At 46.7% G+C, this 23,195-nt stretch overlaps 1 protein-coding gene across 4 annotated transcripts in view; it reads right to left on the bottom strand.

Annotated features, from left to right (window-relative positions):
• adam11 (ADAM metallopeptidase domain 11) overlaps positions 1–23,195 on the bottom strand; it is a 256,822-nt gene that overhangs the window by 81,769 nt on the left and 151,858 nt on the right. For all 4 annotated transcript variants that reach the window (XM_072487068.1, XM_072487070.1, XM_072487069.1 and 1 more), the window contains exons 13-14: positions 19,038–19,128; positions 14,083–14,134 (exon numbers count right to left, since the gene is read on the bottom strand). In XM_072487068.1, coding sequence (XP_072343169.1) covers positions 14,083–14,134; positions 19,038–19,128 — 143 coding nt within the window. The remainder of the gene's footprint in view (positions 1–14,082; positions 14,135–19,037; positions 19,129–23,195) is intronic.

The following is a 23,195-nucleotide window of genomic DNA, read 5'->3' as shown; positions in this document are numbered from 1 at the left end:
CTCAAGCCTCCATAACCCAGTAACCCCACCCAACACTAAGGACAATTTTGGACACTAAGGGCAATTTAGCATGGCCAATCCACCTAACCTGCACATCTTTGGACTGTGGGAGGAAACCGGAGCACCCGGAGGGAACCCACGCACACACGGGGAGAACGTGCAGACTCCGCACAGACAGTGACCCAAGCTGGGAATCGAACCTGGGACCCTGGAGCTGTGAAGCAATTGTGCTAACCACCATGCTACCGTGCTGCCCAAATTGGGATACTTCCCAATGTCACGTTCCCACCTCCTGCTTAAACCCCGCACTCATTTTACTTTTCCCTTGCGGAGTCAGAGTCAGGTTGGAGACGGCTCGCTTCCCGAAACAGACCCAAGGAAGGAACAGAAGCAGACAGATTACAAGGCCCGCCTCCATTTACTGGGACATTGGCCCAGTTCTGTACTAGGTCCTCTAGCCCTCACCATCCCCTTCAATCCAATCACCCCTCCCACCCATCCCCCTCTCTGTATTCCTGATACCCTTGCCATACCCATTATTCTCGACATACCCCATGTTCCTCCATACCCCTACTCCCCCTCCATTTCCTCATTCCCCCTTCATATGCCCAATGCCCCCTCCAAACCCACTACCTAGCAACCATTATATACAGAATTCATGAGGCCCATAATATCTCTGGCAAGTCTTTGAGATGCTCATGAAACTGTCAAAGTAAACAAACCCTGTTTGAAACAAAAACGTATTCCTCTCAGGGCAATGTTTCCCAAACTATTTTTCAATGTGGCCCCATTTTAACACTTGAAAATTAACATAACCCAGACACCAGCAAAAGCAAAACAGCAAATAAAGCAGCATGGTAACATTCAGTATATAATTATTAAAGTTTGTGCATTTATAATAAATACATCATATAAATGTGAAAATCTGAGTTTTAAAAAAGTACTCTGTAAAAATATTATTTTATGTACATTTCAGCCAAGCTCTCCATATTGCCTGGTCACAGAACTTTAAGGGAAGCTCCTCTCCCCCTGCTCAAATATCTGAAATCATGCTAAGGTTGTAATACTTTAATACAACCTGTGAAACAGTGGTTTTCTTTAGGCATGGCGGAGTACCTGAGAGATTGTGTGGAAGGTTGAATGCACATGGCAATTCAAGGCAGAGGAATACTGAAAGGAGAGACTGAAATCCTGGAAGTGGATCAGTGGTGAACGAAGCTGAAAAAACCCGATCCCAAGGTATGTATTTTCAAGAGTGAGTTTGGAAATACTTGTGTGGAAGCTAGAGTTCCAGTGAGAGCACTTGGCTAACAATGTGATCAAATCTGGAGGGAGTTGATGAGAAATCAAAAGAGGTTGTATTATGTGTCATCCGCCACTTGGTTTCAGACTGGGGTGTGTCTGACCACAGTTGGTTTACAGGGACTGTGTACTTGCTGAGAACAGTGTAGTATAAGATATATTCTGTAACTTGTGTTACCCTAAGAAATCAATGTGTACATTTGTGAAGATAGAGGTGAGGTGAAGATATATTGTATTATTGTCAATCTTTTCATGTTTAAAAAATGTTTTATTCTTTTGTTAAAAGCAGTCTTGTGACTCTGTTCATCCACTTTTCTAAACAAAAAAGTAAAAGTTATGGCCTATTGAACCATGGTTCCAATTTGGGACCTTTCCGTCCAGTAGTAACATCAGGTGGGATCCTTACACCTGGGACTTGTGGAGGCCTAAGATCTACTTGGTACCTGATAGGCCAAGCATAGGAAAATGCAGATGGAAAGCACCAAAAGAAATTGCTGTGTGCAAGCCTCAATAAGCCTCCAAATTGTGCCTACACCGGCATGGACTGCAGCGGTTCAAGAAGGCAGCTCACTACCACCTTCCCAAAGGCAAAGAAAGATGAGTAGTAAATGCTGGTCTTGCAGTGAAGCCCACATTCTTGTTTGATGTGCAAGGAGTTTTTGAATAATGCCCCAGCTCTTGAACATTCTTATTTAGCAGATTCTTCAAGGGAACCTGATTCAACACTTATGGATTGAATGGAGTCTGCTCCTGAAATTCTTGTTGGAAATAGGTGGTCAGTCAAAATGGCTACCTCTGTTACAATGGCCACCTTTTTGCAGCCTGCCTTTCTGGGGACTTCCAAAGACCAATTCTTCAATGATGACCAAAATGAACCGACCTAGCTTACCTGGAGTGGCAAGTTCATTTTGGTGTTTACAGGATCTCAGATAGCTATTCCAGGGCCAAAATATCATCTCCTTAGTGCTCTTACTGTAGAAAGGACATCTCTAGGTACTTCCTTAGAAACTCATTGGAGGTCTGACATGATGATGCTAAAGGGAAGAAATGTAGGCCAAGATGGCCCTTGGGTGACAGTCTGTGTGGAGTTTGCATGTTCTCCATGTGTCTGCATGGTCCAAAGATATGCAGGTTAGCTGGATTGGCCATGCTAAATTGCTCTTTAGTGTGTCCAAAGGCTGGGTGGGGTTACAGGGATAGGGTGGGGGAGTGGCCGATGGTTAGGGTGCTCTTTCAGAAGGTTGGTGCGAAAATGATGGGTCAATTGGCCTCCTTCTGCACTGTAGGGATTCAATAGTGACAGCTGAGCTCAGAGCAATTTGCAAAGTATTTTTTTAAAAAATATATATATTTATTAAAGTTTTTTAACACAATTTTTCTCCCTTACAAACAATAACCCCCCCCCCCCCCCTCTCGTAACAAAAAAAACCCAAGAAATCGCGCAGAGCAAGATATATACATGGCAAAATGATATATTTACACAGCTTTGTACACTGGCCCTCACCCGTACGTGCCAGTTTCCCCAACCCTTCATGTTATCTCTTGCTCATCCACCCTCCAGGCAGTCCCCCCTTCCCCCCCCTCCCAGGACGTCCCCTCCCCCCCCCTCCCCCCCACCCCCAAAGTTGCTGCTGCTGCTGACCGACCTTCCTCTAACGCTCCGCGAGATAGTCTAGGAACGGTTGCCACCGTCTGTAGAACCCCTGCGCAGAACCTCTCAAGGCAAACTTAATCCTCTCCAACTTTATGAACCCAGCCATATCATTTATCCAGGCCTCCAGGCTGGGGGGCTTTGCCTCCTTCCACATTATCAAGATCCTTGCAATTTGCAAAGTCGAAGTCAAGGAGCAAGTAGAGTGAGGATTGAAGAAGGTAAGTAACAGTGCCGACTATGTGGACAGAGACTTTGGTGAAATGTGGACGTGAAATGGGATGGAGATGAGAAATGCTGCAAAGCAGGAATAATGCAGTTCTGTAGATGGAATGAAGTTCATCTCAGAGTTTTTTTAAAAAAAAATGTTTATTCAAAGTTTTTCCAACAAAAACTTTCAACCAATTAAACCCCCCCCCCCCCCCCATAGAATTACATAGAATTACATAGAACATACAGTGCAGAAGGAGGCCATTCGGCCCATCGAGTCTGCACCGACCCACATTAATCCCTCACTTCCACCTTATCCCCGCAACCCAATAACCCCTCCCAACCCTTATGGACACTACGGGTAATTTATCATGGCCAATCCACCTAACCTGCACGTCTTTGGACTGTGGGAGGAAACCGGAGCACCCGGAGGAAACCCACGCGGACACGGGGAGAACGTGCAAACTCCGCACAGACAGTGACCCAGCGGGGAATCGAACCTGGGACCCTGGCGCTGTGAAGCCACAGTGCTAATCACTTGTGCTACCGTGCTGCCCCCGTAACAGAAAAGAAAAAGAGAAAAGCACAGAACAGAACATAAACATATCAATCAAACATAATACAGAACTTATACAATGGGTTTCTCCCGCACATATTATCCCTCCCATATGCTTTTTATTCCCCCCAAGTACCCCTAGGAAACCCCCCTCCCCCGCCCGCCCAAATACCCCCCCCCCTGGGTTGCTGCTGCTGCTGACCGACCTCATTCATCTCAGAGTTGAACAAGATGCCAAGGATGTGCCAACCTACATGAGCAATCAGGATGCGATTAGATGCTGGTGCCAAAGAATTGAAATTTTCAGAAGGGGCTGTCCGATGTCCAACTGGTGCTCATACGTGGTTTATTGTCAAATACGCTGACGGCACAGAGGTGGGGCCGAGGGATACAACAAAGGTGTAGGGCACAGTGGCATTCATACCCCTTAGCCCCATGCATTAAGGTATCCCTAGGGAATCTCAAGCATAACTCTCACCATGAAAATCAATTTAGGTATTATAAGTTACCTGGCTGTGAAAGGAATAGGGAAGCAAGGCCGTGGGAGTGGAGAATATTTTAGGACTGGTTCCACGAAAATAAAGTGTCTACTTAAGTTACTGCGTAAAGTTTAACAGTGATGGGGGCTTATTGGTCATTTCAAAAGTTAAATAGGAAACTTTTTTCTGTAGTTTAGAGCACAAATTGCCTACTGTATGGTACTTGGGTAATACTACCTTCAGATTGCTTGTTGTTGCAAAGTTTTAAAACTTGAAACCTTGTCATGTGATACTCCTAGTCAGTCATAGGTGGGACAGTAAATTGCAATGAGGAAATAAGAATCTTACAAATGGATATAGATAGGTTAGGAGAGTGGGCCAAAATGTGGCAGATGGAGTTTAACGTGGATAAGTGTGAGGTCATCCATTTTGGTCGAGAAACTGGAACGGCAACTTATTATCGAAATAGGGAGAGACTGCGGGGTGCTCCGATGCAGAGGGATCTGGGTGTCCTTGTGCACGAGTCACAGAAAACGAGCATGCAGGTACAGCAGATAATAACAAAGTAAATGGAATGTTGCCATTCATAGCAAAAGGAATTGAGTATAAAGGTAAGGAAGTGTTGTTGCAACTATACAAGGCATTGTTGGTAAGACTGCACCTGGAGTATTGTGCACAGTTTTGGTCCCCTTATTTGAGGAAAGATGTAATGGCATTGGAGGCAGTTCAGAGGAGGTTCACTAGATTAATTGCAGAGATGAGGGGTTTTTCGTATGAGGAGAGATTGAACAGTTTAGGCCCATACTCTCCAGAGTTTAGAAGAATCAGGGGAGATCTAATTGAGGTATACAAGATGATAAAAGGTATGGGTAAAGTAGGCGTGGAGCTGATGCTTCCTCTTGTAGGGCATTCTAAAACGAGGGGTCATAATCCTGGAATAAGAGGTAGCTGGCGGCAGGACTGGGGTTCGCCCCCGCAGGAGGATGCTAATTAACATACCTGGCACCAGAATCTCCAGCCCCTCGCGATTCTCCACTCCTCAGGAATCACTTGGGCAGAATTCATAACAAATATTATCAAAAGTGTTCCTGACATATTGGGCCTCGCCGTGGGCCAAGGGGGTATCCCCAAAGTTCGCCCGAGGGCTACCCTCCCCCCAACCATACATGACCTATCCACCCCTCCACGACTGTTCCTGTAGTTAGGGGGGTGGGGGTGAAAGAGGTAGCCGTGGGATCACGCAATCGGGACGCCCGCTCAAAATGGCAGCCTGATGGTGGGGTTCCCTTGTATTCCTCGCCTTGCATAAATTTGCAGGCATGCAAATCAGTTCCAATTCACTTCCGATGGGAGAACATAGGGCTGGATTCTCTGTTTTTGCGGCTAATTGCTGATGCCGGCATGGGAACTGTGGCGTTTTACAGCACCAAAATTGTTGCTGTCCACTGATTCCAGGACCAGTGAGGGGCTAGCAGCGGCACCGGGTAAAACTCCCGGCTCGCCCGCGAAAAACGGCGGGTGAATGGCCGGGACCGTGGCAGCGCATGCGCACGACGCCGACCTGCAGCGGTTGCTCCATACAACATGGCGCTGGCCATGCGCGGAACCAACTGGCCACACAGGACAATCCCTGGCCACCCCCAGCATTCCCCCAGCCCTCGCGGAACCCCCCCCCCCGGCCAGCAGGATGGCTCCCGGCTGCCACGCCGGGTTCCCGACTGCTCAGACCACACGTCAACCGAGCGGTCGGGAACCCAGCCCAGCGGGGCGGAGCATTGGGGAAGAGCCTTCCGACGATGTGCCAACGCCGTTCCAATGGCGTGCAGCGGAGGTGGAGACTCAAGAGCCGGTATCAAACTGGCGCCGTCCCCGGAGAAGGAATTCTCCGCTGATCACGATATCGGCATCGGGCAATGGAGAATCCCACCCATAGTCTCCCAATTGGAGAATCCTTGCAAATGTTTTTCAGCCAAGAGAGTTAATTTGTCTTCAGTTCGGGGAGATGATGTCATTACTGGGTGGAGCTAAGGTAGTCAGCATTTTAAGAAAGCTTTTTGAGTTGAGATGTGCTCTGGTTACCTTTTAGGCCCCAATAAAAGGTCTTTTGCTCTCGCAGTAGGATGGTTAAAAAATAAGTGATAGTATTTAAAGAAGAACAGACTTGTCTGAGGACAAGGGTACATAAGAACATAAGAACTAGGAACAGGAGTAGGCCATCTGGCCCCTCGAGCCTGCTCCGCCATTTAATGAGATCATGGCTGATCTTTTTGGACTCAGCTCCACTCTCCGGCCCGTGCACCATATCCCCAAATCCCTTTATTCTTTAGAAAGGCATCTATCTTTTTCTTAAAAAAGTTTAAAGAAGGAGCCTCAACTGCTTCACTGGGCAAGGAATTCCAGAGATTCACAACCCTTTGGGTGAAGAAGTTCCTCCTACACTCCGTCCTAAATCTACCTCCCCTTATTTTGAGGCTATGCCCCCTAGTTCTGCTTTCCCCGACCAGTGGAAACAACCTGCCCGCATCTATCCTATCCTATCTATTCCCTTCATAATTTTATATGAAACAAACAGCTGAAACAAACCACTTGAAACAGCTTTTTGAAGACACACAGCCAGAGTTTGCAAGGGTTCTAACAGGAGCTAAATCTACTCTGGAAAGCAAGTATTAATCTGTGCCATTGGGATGTTGGATTGATTGAGTGCTGTATGTTTTTTCTTTTCTTGTTGGTTCATTCGGAATAGGGATAGTAATTAAGAGTATTGTATTTATTGCACTGAGATATATTGTTTCAAAGGTAATTGTAAGCTAATTATGGGGGTGATGCTAATAATAATAATATTTATTAGTGTCACAAGTAGGCTTACATTAACACTGCAATGAAGTTACTGTGAAAATTCCCTAGTCACCACACTCCAGCGCCTGTTTGGGTATATTGAGGGAGAATTAAGAATGTCCAATTCACCTAACAAGCACATCTTTTGGGACTTGTGGGAGGAAACCAGATCACCCAGAGGAAACCCACACAGACATGGGGAAAACGTGCAGACTCCGCACAGACAGTGACCCCAGCCGGGAATCGAATCCGGGTCCCTGGTGCTATGAAGTTACAGTGCATACCACCATGCTATCGTGCCACCCCTAATAAAGAGCTTTCTAGTATATTAATAATAACATTTTGTTGTAAAATCCCAAATCCATATTTCTTTGTGGAATCACTCCTGAAACGAAGTGTTCTTTCCATACAGTCTTACAAAATAAAATAAAATATTGGGGTTTTGGTCCAGTATCCTAGCAACTGTTAGGGTCTGGTCTAGGATCGTAATACAACCATGCATTAATATGCATGGGTGTACAGCTCATCAGGTTCCTCTTGAATCCCAGCACTGGGCCGCCAATTTGAGCAGGTGGCCAGATCCCCAACTCCAGCAGCAACTCCCCTCCACACGCATATCCTTCCCTCTACTACCCCCTGCCCAATGACAAGTAGGGGCAACTTCCCCCCCACTGCAGAAATAATGGGTCACCCCCCCCCCCCCCCCCCCCCCACAGCACACATGCATGAAGGTGACCCAATCCACCATCAGTCACCTCCATCAGAGACCCCTGCCTGAAAGCTGATAACAGCCCAGGTAGTACAGTGAAAGATCACTGCATTTTCACTTACCCTTCCCTAATATCTGTTGCCTCAGGCAGACGTATTTAAAGCAGGAGCTGGTAAAAGTATCAGAGGCTTCCTTGAAAGCCCAGAACACTTGAAAGGGCTTCAAATCCCCTGACAGCCTTTGAAATGAAAAACTCTCATTCAATTTCACACAATACATTTCACTAGCCAGTGATTGACAGTTTTATTAGTCACAGACAGATGCTTGATTGTTTATCTGTCATGCCCTCCACACTTGAATGCATCTCAATTACCACAATGTTTATAAACACACTTGATATTATTGAGAACTGAGTGGATTCATAGCCCCTCTTTTCACAGCAGAAAGCACTTAGCTGCTTTTGGTGTGGTGAGAAGCTGTCATAGAATCCATGGCATCCCTCCAGTGCAGAAAGCAGCCACTCGGCCCATCGAGCCTGCACCGACCCTCGGAAAGAGCATCCTACCTAGGCCCATGCCCTATCCCTGTAACCCCACCTAATCTTTTGGACACTAAGGGACTATTTATCATGGCCAATCCACCTAACCTGCACATCTTTGGACTGCGGGAGGAAACCGGAGCACCTGGAGGAAACAAACACAGAGAGAATGTGCAAACTCCACACAGTCACAGGAGGTCGGAATTGAACATGGGTCCCTGCCACTGTGATGCAGCAATGCTGTGCCGCCCCACTATGCCGATTTGGCATGTGTAAGGATGAGCCGTGTGTAAGGGTGAATCCTGTGTTCGGGTGATTTCCCATCAGTTTGAATTTTCCACACAATGACCGTTTGGACAAATGGTTTCCGAAACATCAAAATCTGACAATTTGGAAGTGATTAGGAATGATTATGGGCAGCACGGTAGCGTAGTGGTTAGCACAATTGCTTCACAGCTCCAGGGTCCCAGGTTCGATCCCCGGCTTGAGTCACTGTCTGTGCGGAGTTTGCAGTTTCTCCCCGTGTCTGCGTGGGTTTCCTCCGGGTGCTCCGGTTTCCTCCCACAGTCCAACGATGTACAGATTAGGTGGATTGGCCAGGCTAAATTGCTCTTAGTGTCCAAAATTGCCCTTAGTGCTGGGTGGGGTTGCTGGGTTATGGGGATAGGGTGTAGGTGTGGGCTTGGGTAGGGTGCTCTTTCCAAGAGCCAGTGCAGACTCGATGGGCCGAATGGCCTCCTTCTGCACTGTAAATCCTATGAATTCTCTGAATCCAATCCAAATTCTTTTGCTTTATTACCATATTTCTGCAGTTCAACATGGAAGGCAAAATTGAGGCCTATTTGGTTCCATATTTTGTCTTGAAGGTGCTGATTCTTGAAAGGCACAGTACCATTCCAGGCATCCCGCAACTCAGTTAAGTTGCTGTTTTTCATAATAGTCAATCAAGATGTCCAGAACAAAGAATGTCTGGGTCAGCAGCAGTAATTGTCAGCATAACACCTCCATTAAGAAATGAGTGTGGCCCTGACCAAAAGCTGTCTGGGCCACAGTCTTTATTCATTCACTTCCAAGGAAATGTTCCACAATCTAGCATTTGCTCCCGCACTGCTTTTATTTCCCATTGGGGTGTGTGGATGTTAGGCTTTCTATCTAATCTTGTGCTTCTTCTCATTGCGTCATCCTTTACCTGCTTGCATTGCCCTGCTGGTGTGATCATTCAATTTCTTCATGGACTGAACTCATACGCATCCTATTCCTCATTGGGGGAAAGGCACCTCTCTGATATTCTCACTACTTCATCCAGTAAGCTGTCCAACCTTTTCCCATCAATGTGCCGCGTCCTGATTGGTCAACTCAGGCCAATTTAAAAAGAGCAACTTGTAACTCACTCCCAGTAAGTTCTCCCAGTGAGCCAGAGAAGACACAGCCAAGAGTGAGAAACAGCCAAGAGTGAGTTTGGGAATTTGAATCTAGGTGGGAATTGAATCCAATCCAATCGGTAAGAATGTTCCTTTTAAATTTCAGGAGTTTAAATTAATTTAAATTAAGCTAGTATTGTGCAGTGTAGGTTAACAAGGACTGCCCCACCCACTCACATAACTGGTTGGCAGTGAAGTGTCAGTCACTTCAATCTACTTTGATCTAAAAGCAGTTGGGGGAGGGGAGTCAACTCAGGCCAATTTAAAAAGAGCAACTTGTAAACTCACTCCCAGTGAGTTCTCCCAGTGAGCCAGAGATGACACAGTCAAGAGTGAGACACAACCAAGAGTGAGTTTCGGAATTTGAATCTAGGTGGGAATTCGAAGCTTGGGGGGGAGGAGGTGCTTTTTATCCCTGGTAAGTGACTGGTAAGTAGTTTTTCTTTTCATTGTCTAATTTATTTATTTTTTCTTTCGTTTTTTGGAATTGTAGTTGTATAAGTTTACCTAAGGTTTAAGACATGGCAGGAGATCCCAGACCCGTGCCATGCCCCTCATGTGCGATGTGGGAGCTCAGGGACACGTCCACTGACCCTGGCTTCTTCACGTGCAAGAAGTGTGTCCAGTTGCAGCTCCTGTTAGACCGCTTGACGGCTCTGGAGTTGCGGATGGACTCACTTTGGAGCATCCGCGGTACTGAGGACGTCGTGGATAGCACGTTTAGTGAGCTGGTCACACCGCAGGTGAAAGTTACTGAGGGAAATAGAAAATGGGTGACCAAAAGACAGAGCAAGAGTAGGAAGGCAGGGCAGGTGTCCCCTGCGGTCATCTCCCTGCAAAACATATATACCGCTTTGGATACTGTTGAGGGAGATGGCTCACCAGGGGAAAGCAGCAGCAGCCAGGTTAATGGCACCGTGGCTGGCTCTGCTGCGCAGCTGGGTAGAAGAATGGCAGGTCTGTAGTGACTCAATCGTAAGGGGGATAGACAGGCGGTTCTGCGGACGTAATCGAGACTCCAGGATGGTATGTTGCCTTCCTGGTACAAGGGTCAAGGATGTCTCGGAGCGGCTGCAGGACATTCTGGGGGTGGAGGGGGGGAGGGTGAACAGCCAGCTGTTGTGGTGCACATAGGCACCAACGATATAGGTAAAAAATGGGATGAGGTCCTACAAGCTGAATTCAGGGAGTTAGGAGTTAAACTAAAAAGTAGGACCTCAAAGGTAGTAAGCTCAGGATTGCTACCTATGCCACGAGCTAGTCAGAGTAGGAATGTCAGGATAGGATGAATGCGTGGCTCGAGAGATGGTGCAAGAGGGAGGGATTCAAACACCTGGGGCATTGGAACTGGTTCTGGGGGAGGTGGGACCAGTACAAACCGGACGGTCTGCACCTGGGCAGGACTGGAACCGATGTCCTGGGGGGGGGGGGTTTGCTAGAGCGGTTGGGGAGGGTTTAAACTAATGTGGCAGGGGGATGGGAACCGATGCAGGAAGTTGGAAGGTAGTAAAACAGGGACAGAAACAAAAGGCAGTAAGGGGGAAAGTGTAAGACAGAGAAGCCATAGTCAAAAATCAAAAAAGGCGACAGTACAAGGTACAGTGACTGAGGGGAGTGTGGTAGTATCAGGTATTGCAGTACCCGAGAGGCTGTAGACCATTGGGTAAGCCTAGCAGCTTACCATTGGCTGTTTGGTATGTAGCTCCGCCCTGACAGGCGGGGTATAAGAACAGGTGCTGTCCCAGCAGCCCTCATTCTGTACCGAAGCTGCTGGGGAACAGATCTAGTCTATTAAAGCCTTCAGTTATGATACAACCTCGTCTTTGAGTTTAATTGATCGTGCATCAAGGAGCTCAGTGAATAGGCCCAGTAATACTGAAAGGAATAAAACAGGAAGTAAAAGCAATAATGGTAAGCGACGCAGCAGGTTGTTAAATGAAGATATGGGTTCAACGACAAGGAAAATTACGAGAAATGTTAAGAGGAAATATAACTTAGGAGAGGTTACTGATCCAGGTGTTAAGATTCAAAACAGAGGTAAAAAAGCCATCATAAGTGTACTTTACATGAATGCTCGTAGTATTCGGAATAAGGTAAATGAGTTGATGGCGCAAATCATCGTGAATGACTATGATTTAGTGGCCATTACTGAAACATGGTTAAAGGATGGTCACGACTGGGATTTAAATAACCGAGGGTATCAAACTATTCGGAAGGACAGAGTGGATGGTAAGGGAGGTGGTGTAGCTCTGGTATTTAAGGATGACATCCGGGCAATAGTAAGGGATGACATCGGTGCTATGGAGGATAAGGTTGAATCCATTTGGGTGGAAATCAGGAATAGTAAGGCGAAAAAGTCACTGATAGGAGTAGTCTATAGACCACCAAATAGTAACATTATGGTGGGGCAGGCAATAAACAAAGAAATAACGGATGCATGTAGAAATGGTACAGCAATTATCATGGGGGATTTTAATCTACATGTCGATTGGTTTAATCAGGTCTGTCAAGGCAGCCTTGAGGAGGCGTTTATAGAATGTATCCGCACTGTGGTAAAGCAAAAAGTGCAGAGGATACTGGAAGTCTGCAGAGGGATTTGGATAGGCTAAGTGAATGGGCTAGGGTCTGGCAGATGGAATACAATGTTGACAAATGTGAGGTTATCCATTTTGGTAGGAATAACAGCAAAAGGGATTATTATTTAAATGATAAAATGTTAAAACATGCTGCTGTGCAGAGAGACCTGGGTGTGCTAGTGCATGAGTCGCAAAAAGTTGGTTTACAGGTGCAACAGGTGATTAAGAAGGCGAATGGAATTTTGTCCTTCATTGCTAGAGGGATGGAGTTTAAGACGAGGGAGGTTATGCTGCAATTGTATAAAGTGTTAGTGAGGCCACACCTGGAGTATTGTGTTCAGTTTTGGTCTCCTTACTTGAGAAAGGACGTACTGGCACTGGAGGGTGTGCAGAGGAGATTCACTAGGTTAATCCCAGAGCTGAAGGGGATGGATTACGAGGAGAGGTTGAGTAGACTGGGACCGTACTCGTTGGAATTTAGAAGGATGAAAGGGGATCTTATAGAAACATATAAAATTATGAAGGGGATAGATAGGATAGATGCGGGCAGGTTGTTTCCACTGGCGGGTGAAAGCAGAACTAGGGGCATAGCCTCAAAATAAGGGGAAATAGATTTAGGACTGAGTTTAGGAGGATCTTCTTCACCCAAAGGGTTGTGAATCTATGGAATTCCTTGCTCAGTGAAGCAGTAGAGGCTCCTTCATTAAATGTTTTTAAGATAAAGATAGATAGTTTTTTGAAGAATAAAGGGATTAAGGGTTGTGGTGTTTGTGCCGGAAAGTGGAGCTGAGTCCACAAAAGATCAGCCATGATCTCATTGAATGGCGGAGCAGGCTCGAGGGGCCAGATGGCCTACTCCTGCTCCTAGTTCTTATGTTCTCATGCTCCAGTGTACCCATCATTTTATTTGAAGACAGTCTGTGGTAGATTCCAGTTTACTCTGACGAAGTTCAGCTAACTTTAGTGAACCGCCAGGTCTGGGTTCCCCAAACAGGTCTTCGGTGAGTGGAATATCAAGGTAGAGGATGTGCAAAAGAGACAACAGGCGAAGAACCCACCCCAGGTGATTTTATTTCACAGCATTCATGCAGACACATGTGCTCTGCCTGAAGGAAGGTCCTTGGCTCATTTGTCTGCTGCTGCTTCACCCGGAGCTGTTGTCTTGACTTTTTCTGTCAGTGATGGTCAGCCACTGCCTTTCACTCTCAGGCACAGGGCAAGGGGGCCCTGGATTGGGAACTGAACCCACGCTGGTAGCATAATTCTGAACCACAAACTAGTCACCTAGCCAACCGAGTCAATCCATTGCACAGAAAGAAATTGGAACAGAAGATTGGAATGGTACAGAATGTAAAACTGGCTGTTGATTTTCCATCACCCTTCTGAGTCAATTCCACCCACATTGTGCCTTTGAAGACACTGGAGGTCTTTACATCTCACAGTCGCATCTAAAACTACTCCCCTCAAATGGGCTGTGCTGCATCACAGGTGCATGCCTAGAGTACGTACACGAGAAGTGACTGAAATCCCAGGTATTGTTGCCGGGTTCTGTTGCACATGTGGACTAGACGAGAAGATTGGAGAGATGGAGTTCTTTTATTACTAAACTGAAAGCTGCTAATTAATCTAAATCCTTCAGTACAGAAATCATTACAAGGTGCAATTTCATTGACAGCATTTGTGCAGGTGGGCAGAGCAGGTCAGTCAATTTCCAAATGTTCCTCCAACCCATTGCTTGTCATGCATCAAGTAAAAAAACAAAACTGATGTTACCTTTCCCCCATTTTGAGAAATGATTATCTTACCCCACATCCTCCATTATACAGCCAGCCCAGTCATCAGGACACCAGCACTCACCTGCCAAAGGAAAACAGGAAGCGTATTGGTGGTACACAGGCAACATATAATGGATTATTGGAAGCAGTAGAAATGCATTGTGATAAATACATGCACAAATCATCTGCGGAAAACCCATTTTGCAGAGACCATGATCTGGAACTTCAATGGAGCAGCATCTGTTCTGAAAACGCCAAATGGATGCCCAATTCTCTAATATGATGGGCAGAAGTGCATGTTCATTACGAGCCAAAAATGCGCTGCCCACCATATTGATGTGGGGAAAAAAATGAGACATCCTGTTGAAAGAGGATTTAGGTCTTTTACATGTCAGCTGGCCAGCACAAATGGGTTTATAGATCTATATATAGTAAAAATGACCACCTTCCTGCTCCAATATAATTGTTCGAAAAGCGTAATTGATGTGTGCCGTAATTCACCTGTGAGATAATAACTCAGTGATTGTACCATGGGAGAATCTTCTCACTGAAACTGAATCCTGAGGCCTGGATCTTCTGAGCAGAGCTGATGATTATTGAGATGCTGCTCATAAATTCCCCCGATTTGATGCTGTTCCGCATTTTTTCTGGGACCTCCAAAGACCGGCATTCCCAGAAATGTGCAGTGCAGCATCCATCGGGGAATTCTGTGGGAATGGAGCATAGTCAGGGGAAGACAGGCCATTGCACTGTTTTATGGCAATATCTGCTATGTGGCAAATTTAAATGTCCAGCCTGTCAATTTAGTGAATGGAGGAATGAATGAGTAAGTGGGTATGGTGGGTTGGGTGGATTGGCAGGTTGGTGATAATTGGGTCAGTTTGGATAGGGTAGTCAGGTCTGGCCCAGGGTGGGGAAGTCAGGATGTCAGGACTTCCACAGGATCCCGATGCACATCTTCAGTCAGACTTGCAGTCTCTGGTGATCCAGGAGCCAGGCGATTTGGCTCTCAGTTTTAAGAGTTTTGAACCCGAAACATTTGGGTGCATCTCAATCGACTAAACTAAATTTGGGGAAACATGCTCCACCTTCAAAATAGAAGGTGGCGAACAAGACTCAAAATTTATAAAACAGAAAGTGCTGGAAAAGCTCAGCAGGTCTGGCTGCATCTGAGGAGGGAGAAACGGGATTAACATTTCAAGTCCAATATGACCCTTCTTCAGAACTGAAAAAACAAGGTTCGGCCAAAAATGGATAGGTGTAATTCAAACCAAATGTTGGGAACATACAATGTATTTCCAATCAATTGTGCTTTGGTAGTGCACTAGAATTGCCATAAGACCATAAGACGTAGGAGCAGAAGTAGGCCATTCAGCCCATCGGGTTTGCTTCACCATTCAATGAAATCATGATTGATCTGATATAATCCTCAACTCCACTTTCCAGCTTAATCCGCATAACACTTGATTCCCTTACTGATTAAAAATCTGTCTATCTCAGCCCTGAACATACTTAAAGACGCAGCCTCTACAGCTCTCTGCAGTAAAGAATTCCACAGATTCACGATCATAATAATTGCTTATTGTCACAAGTAAAGTTCAATGAAGTTACTGTGAAAAGCCCCTAGTTGCCACATTCCGGCCCCTGTTCGGGGAGGCAGGTACGGAATTGAACCCACGCTGCTGGCATTGTTCTGCATTGCAAGCCAGCTATTTAGCCCACTGTGCTAAACCAGCCCCATTCGGAGGGACCAACAACCTTCTGAGGGAAGAAGTTCTTCATCATCACTGTCTTAAATGGGTGACCCTTTACTCTGAGATTTATGCCCTCTGGTCCTAGACACTCCTACAAAGGGGAAACAACCTCTCAGTATCTACCCTGCCAAGGCTCCTGAGTATCCTATGTCTCAATAAGGTCAGCTCTCATTATTCTGAACTCTAATGAGGGCAGGGTCAACCTACTCAACCTCGCCTCATAAGAGAATCTTTCCATACCCGGGATTAACCTAGTGAACCTTCTCTGGACTGCCTCCAATGCCGATATTTCCTCAGATAAGGGGACAAAAACTGTCCACAGTATTGCCTTTCAGTACATTCTTGACATCCAGGGTTACTATGGACCACTTTGGATCTGCGGCAGCAGTGGGAGGGGGGGTAGTATAATTGCCTTACATAAAGAGCTAGTTGATTATACCAGGCAGGGTGGGAAATTATAAATCGGAACAAAATAATTCACATTTTCACCAGTGTCCCTGGCTGTGGGATGCTGCCATGTGGTAGCACCAACTGCAATTCTACCACCCTCACCACCTAAGACAGGCTACCTGAAAGAGGCAGAGACACTATAGGTACCTAGCCTGATAATTCAAATTTCCATAACCTGAGCTGTGGGCACGCAACAGCTGGATGTTCCTTCCTGCTGAAAATTGACTACTATTGTGGCAAAGAATGGTTTTAAATTAACATTTCTAGATCTGTTATAGGCATGAATTTTTATTCAGAAGAACGATACTGGGACTAAAGGGGTTATTAAACTATGAGGACATGCTGCATAGACCAGAGTGCCTGAATTGGAAAGCAGCCTGTCTCCTAGCACTGATACCCCTCAGGTTGAGGAGGGTGAAATCCAGAAAAAAAAGCTTTTTAAATTCGATATGCAGAGCTGACGAGTTTACACTGCCCCCTGGAGGCACATCTCGATAAATGTTTGTCTGCTCTGGCCTCCAATTACCAAGGTGAATTAGATTGAAGGCCGCATGGAAACAGAATCATTGCAAGACTGGCTCTTAAACACAAGGTTCTCGGTTATGGTATGTACATAGTACAGGTCAGCCAGTACAGTATGTACAATCCAGGTACAGCAATTTATAGTGTGTACATTGGATATGTATGAAATGGTATATCTAACGCACACTTGCATCGCGATAGCATAGAACATGCAGTCGGTGAGAACTGCCACAGAGTGGCATGAGAGTCTCAGACGACAACTGTTTGAAGTTGGTTTGTTGAATGGTGAATCGATTATGGAGAAGAAATAAACAATTACAGGCATCTAGTTCACAGCAGTGCAATATTGTGAGTAAAGTGCAGGCACGTGAGGAATTCTAATTTTAAGCATGGAAGAGCAAGATAGGATGTGTGCGAGCGAGAGGGAAAAAGAGCAATGCAAGTGGGCAATTACAAGTGCGACTTCTCTTCCGATGATGATCAGATTACTGAGATTCAAAACTGGATGAAGCAAAAGAAATCAGCTTCCAAAATGGTGACTCGAACTGGCACGTATTTAGCATGTTTTAATGCGTTGAACCTTTAATGTGTATTTATAAAACTATAAACAGAACTCGCAATATTTATTTTAATGTAGAAAGATCCATGATTGATTGCAGTGTGTAGGACGAGCTGGCACAATCACCTTTCTTAAGGTTTGAAAAATGTACCCAAATTTGGCCCAACTTAAGATCCTTCTCGGTCCTTTTAAAAGCTGGTTGCCTCCAGCGTGTTACAGAATCTCAGTAGCTGGATTCACTCAGTAATCCCCAGCTTTGCGGGCTCCCGATTCAAACTCTGCCACCTGCAGTAAGTGGAGATTAGGGACTTCGTGATGGAAAAAATGAAAGCCAGACAGAAGCCACCCAAACCCACTTTCACTCACCTCTTTACAATTGGTTTATGGGGCACAGTGTAGAATACAGGTGGACCCTTAATAAAAAGGACAGATTCATAATTGTAAAGTGTCAGGCTGTCACTCAAAAAAGGTGTTTTTAACAAAAAATCATTTTAAAATGTGGTTACCTCAGTCATGTGTGGGGCAAATTCTTTCTGATTTACAGGACTTTGATTTTAAAGTGTCTGGCACTTGGACCAGATGTCATACATCCTCAACCCTACAAGGAGAGGGGAAATTGAAGCAGTTTTTGGAGCTCCATAAATACTGAGGGCTGGATTCTCCGCTGCCAGGCTTCTCCGTTACGCCAGCAGAAACCCACACCTGGGAGTTCCTGGCGGCATGGGGCTGCCCAAAATGGGAAATCCCATTGGCCGGCTGGCGGGACGGAGAATCCTGCTGCCAGGGGGGCGGGCCACATTAGAAAACTGGTGTGGTGGGACGAAGGATCCTTCCCTAGAACTTTACCTCAGGAGCAAGTGACAGCAAAGTTTTTCAAATATTCAAAGAGGGAAAGAGTTAAAATTCTAGGAACAATGGTCCAGCTACCCTATCATAAAGTAACTGAAAAATGCTGAGGAGATTGTACAGGTTAGACTCTTCGCACATCTGCATAAGAAACATTACCGAAGACATCAATATGTTGACATGGATTAATTTTTAGAATTTCTGTTCCAATGGTTAGTTTTGTCCCATCTTATATATGAGACTGTGCAATGTAAAAACTTAGAAAATAGGAGCAGGAGTAGGCCATTCGGCCCATTGATCCTGTTGTGCCATTCAACATGATCATGGCTGGTCCTCCATCTCAATGCCATACTCCAGTGTCCTCCCCATACTCACTGATACCTTCAGAGTCTAGAAATTTCTCTATTTCCTTCTTAAATATAGTCAGCAATTTGGCCTTCTGTGGTAGGGAATTGCACGTGTTCACAAGCCCGAGTGAAAACATTTCTCTTCATCTCAGTCCTAAATTGCCTACCCTGTATCCTCAGACTGTGGCCCCTGGTTCTTGATCCTCCAGCCAGAGAAAACAACATCCCTGCATTCAGTCTGCCCAGTCCTGTCAGAGTTTCTACAAGATCCCCTCTCATTCTTCGAAACTCCAGTGAATACAGGCCCAGTCGACCCAATCGCTCCTCTTGTGACAATTCTGCCATCCCAGGCATCAGTCGGTGAATCTTTGCTGCACTCCTTCTCTGGCAGGTATATCCTTTCTTAGAGAAGACAACCAAACTGCACACAATCTTCCTGGTGCAGACTCACCAAGGCCCTATGCAGGCCTTGTCTGTAGAATCCAAATAAATTAAAGTACAACTTACTGGTTCCTGCACGTTGTTTAGTCCACATCATTCCAAGGTTCTGGCCCAAGCTCTGTGCCAGTGTGACAGCCATCATATCGATACTTCCATACTGAAAAATAAGCCGAAGAAAGAAGCTTCAACTCTTTAAAGGCAAAAGGCTTTTACAGAAAACAGCTTGTATCATTTGCAATGCTAACCAATCATCTCCTGTATAATGTCATCTTTAACACACTCAAGAATTGTGAAATATTTATTTAGTGTCTTGCTGAAGATTGGAATTAATTCCTTTGGAGTAAAATCACCAGTCTCAGATGACCACAGGCTGCTTTCCCCGTTGAGGGGGAGGACTGACTGGTGATGATTTAACCTGCGGATCACCACACCTCAGGCGAGAGGGCACGGTTGAGAAGGCGGGCTCCTCATGAATAACATCAGCCGGTACACGAAATGATCCCGCGCTGTTGGCCTTGCTCTGTATCGTGAAGCTGCTGACAGCCAACTGAGCTAAACAGCTAAACTTGCTTTGAAGAACAACTGACAATACATAACTTACCTTCAGGATACACACTATGGCCGGGATTCTCCGGTACCCGGCTGGGCGGGCCGTACCGGTGCCAAAGAGTGGCGTGGAGCACTCCGGCATTGGGCCGCCCGGAAGGTGCGGAATCCTCCACACCTTCGGGGGCTAGGCCGGCATTGGCGTGGTTGGCAGCGCGCCAACCGGCGCCAAAGGGCCCCCGCGCGAGTTGTCACATGCGCGGGAGCGCCAACGTGTTCCCAGAACCGCTGCCGTGATTCCTGCGCATGCGCAGGGGGTTTCTTCTCCGCACTGGCCATGGCGGAGCTTTACACAGGCCGGCCAGGAGGGAAAGGGTGCCCCTACGGCACAGGCCCGCCGCAGATTGGTGGGCCCCGATCACGGGGCAGGCCACCGTGGGGACCACCCCCAGGGCCGGATCCCCCCCCCCACCCCCCGAGGACTCCGCTGGCCACCCTCAGAGACAGGTCCCGCCGGTACAGACCTGGCCTAAACCACGCTGGCAGGACTGGCCGAAAACGGGCAGCTGCTCGGCCCATCGGGGACCGGAGAATCGCTGGGGGGGCCACTGCCAACGGCTCCTGACTGGCGCGGCATGATCCCTGCCCCCGCCCAAAAAACGGCACCGGAGAATTCAGAAGACGGCGTCGGGGCGGGGTTCACGTCCCCCCCCCCCCCCCCACCGAGTCGGAATCCAGCACCATTGATTAAATTAGGAACATCACAGATCATCGCAATAAATAGCCAAATTATCAATTCAGTGAATAAATTTGCAGGTCCATATTGAATGCTCCCAATGCCGGGATATGTGTGGTGAGACTGCGCATTAGGAATTTTAACCATGAGGTCCAGTTTACTAATTTCCCCATATATATCCAGCTCTTCCAGGAACATTGAAGATCAAAGTCTACCTTGATATGACCTCAAACGATGTTTCTGTCCATTCACTTTGGAAATGTTAAGATTGACTGGGAAATTCTTTGAAGTTGTTCTTGTTCCAGTGACATTACTTAATAATCATAATCTTTTATTGTCACAAGTATGAAGTTACTGTGAAAATCCCCTAGTCGCCACATTCCGGCGCCTGTTCGGGTACACAGGAGGAGAATTCTGAATTCACAGCCGGTACGGGAATTGAACCCGTGCTGCTGGCCTTGTTCTGCATCACAAACCAGCTGTCTAGCCCACTGAGCTATACTTTGCTGGAACCCTGCTCCTGTGCGCACTTCTGATGAAATAACACAGATGCCGTTGTTGTTTCATCGCTAAAATCTGTCACTTACTTCTCTTTGCTTTTATTTGAAAGAAAATCAAATTGGTGGACATCATTGCGAAAGAACGGGATAATGTTGGACTTTATTTCTACTGGTCGCATACACACCGATAGCACTGTTAGATGCTAAGTAAAGTTCCAGGCGCACTGCTCTCTCAAATGAAATGAAAATCGCTTATTGTCACAAGTAGGCTTCAATGAAGTTACTGTGAAAAGCCCCTAGTCGCCACATTCCGGCGCCTGTTCGGGGAGGCTGGTACGGGAATTGAACCGTGCTGCTGGCCTGCTTTATCTGCTTTAAAAGCCAGCTATTTAGCCCATTGTGCTAAACCAGCCTCAACAGATCTTGGTCTCGACTTCTGAAGAGCACCCAGAACTTCGTCGGCGCGAGGACTTTCCAAATGCCAAGCTGACCACCTTCTGACTGAGATCATCAGCTCAATGCAGGTCACAGGGAGTTTTTTTTCACGGTTGTAAGAACTGGATTGGAGCTTGTCATAGAATTTCATAGAATTTACAGTGCAGAAGGAGGCCATTCGGTCCATCGAGTGTGCACCGGCTCTTGGAAAGAGCACCCTACCCAAGGTCGACACCTCCACCCTATCCCCATAACCCAGTAACCCCACCCAACACTAAGGGCAATTTTGGACACTAAGGGCAATTTATCACGGCCAATCCACCTAACCTGCACATCTTTGGACTGTGGGAGGAAACCGGAGCACCCGGAGGAAACCCACGCACACACGGGGAGGATGTGCAGACTCCGCACAGACAGTGACCCAAGCCAGAATCGAACCTGGGACCTTGGAGCTGTGAAGCAATTGGCTATCCACAATGCTACCGTGCTGCCCTTTGTCAAACTTGTTCCATTTGCAGTTACTGAACAGGATGTTTGAACACAGGATCCTGGCTTCCATTTGATGTTCAATAATTGTGGTGGTACAAGTCTTGGCACTGTTTGTTCAACACAGCACTCATGTACAGAAAGACAATCTTACACACCATAAGGTGAAACTCAGACAGCATATTAAATGGGATTTAATTCTAAGTCCCATTTCGCTCTACAAATATTCAGGAATCTTCAGTTTTTCTGGAAGCTCATGTACAGTGGGCTCTTCCCAAACTCACACTTGCATGTGACACAATCTAGACTAAATATCAGAACTACTGGGTGGGACTTTAAAAATTAAAAAAGGGAAATGTTACTCCAATGTGTCACCCACTTCTGGTTTTAATGGAGAGGTGGGCATTGCAATTCGCTTTGAGGAGGCGAGTCTGGCAGTAAGATCTTTCAAGGAGGTTGTATGCCTCCATTTTAATAATTTAGCTTTAATTTCTGCAGGCCAGGGTTGCTGGGTCTTGGGAAAGGAGGTGAGAAGGGCCGTATCCATGAGGTTATCATACCTGCTCAAGGCAGAGGAAGAGCTGCAGTGCTTTCCCCAGCCACCAAATATCTTCAAACACCCAGCGTTTGGCCAATTCTCAGCCCCATCCACCACACTGATGTTCCATCTGCCCATCCCATTACCCCCTCACCATGTTCCATCTGCCCATCCCATTACCCCCTCACCACGTTCCATCTGCCCATCCCGCTGCTGAAAGGAAACCTGTTGACACAATTCAAGATGAACTATACCATTGAATTCTGAATAATCTGCAGGAAGCCCTGGATTCCCGTTTTGTCATCTGAACATCACTGACCACTCCACTCTCTTCCTGGCTCCAAGTTATTTATTTTTTTAAATGTAAATTTAGAGTACCCAATTCATTTTTTCCAATTAAGGTGCAATTTAGGGCGGCCAATCCACCGAGCGGGCACATTTTTGGGTTGTGGGGGCGAAACCCACGCAAACACGGGGAGAATGTGCAAACTCCACACAGACAGTGACCCAGAGCCGGGATCGAACCTGGGACCTCGGCGCCGTGAGGCAGCAGGGCTAACCCACTGTGCCACCATGCTGCCCTTTGGCTCCAAGCTATGATCAGACCCATTGTTTGTGCACATTCAGGTCTCTATCTCTTACAGGCAAACCATGTAGACACTTGGCGGAGGGTTGCAATGCATAATTAACAGCATCAAGAAAAATGTTTGTGTGGGCAAATTACAGGGGCGATTCTCCGATATGGCGTTTCACGACGGCGCGAACAGGGCCCGGACACTACCTATTCTGGCCCCCATAGGGGGCCAGCACGGCGCTGGAGCGGTTCACGCCGCTCCAGCGTCCTTACACGGTGCCAAATGGGTGCCGCGCCAACCCGTGCATGCGCAGTTGGGGCAGCCCAATCCTTCGCATGCGCAGTTGGGCCACGCCATCCTGCGCATGTGTGGGGAATGTCTTACGCTCGCCGGCCCCTCACCAACATG

This window comes from Scyliorhinus torazame, chromosome 21, assembly GCF_047496885.1.
Source record: "Scyliorhinus torazame isolate Kashiwa2021f chromosome 21, sScyTor2.1, whole genome shotgun sequence".
NCBI classification, from domain to species: Eukaryota; Metazoa; Chordata; class Chondrichthyes; order Carcharhiniformes; family Scyliorhinidae; genus Scyliorhinus; species Scyliorhinus torazame.
The sequence above is the reverse complement of the archived record's forward strand: the minus strand, read 5'-3'. Positions and strand labels throughout refer to the sequence as shown.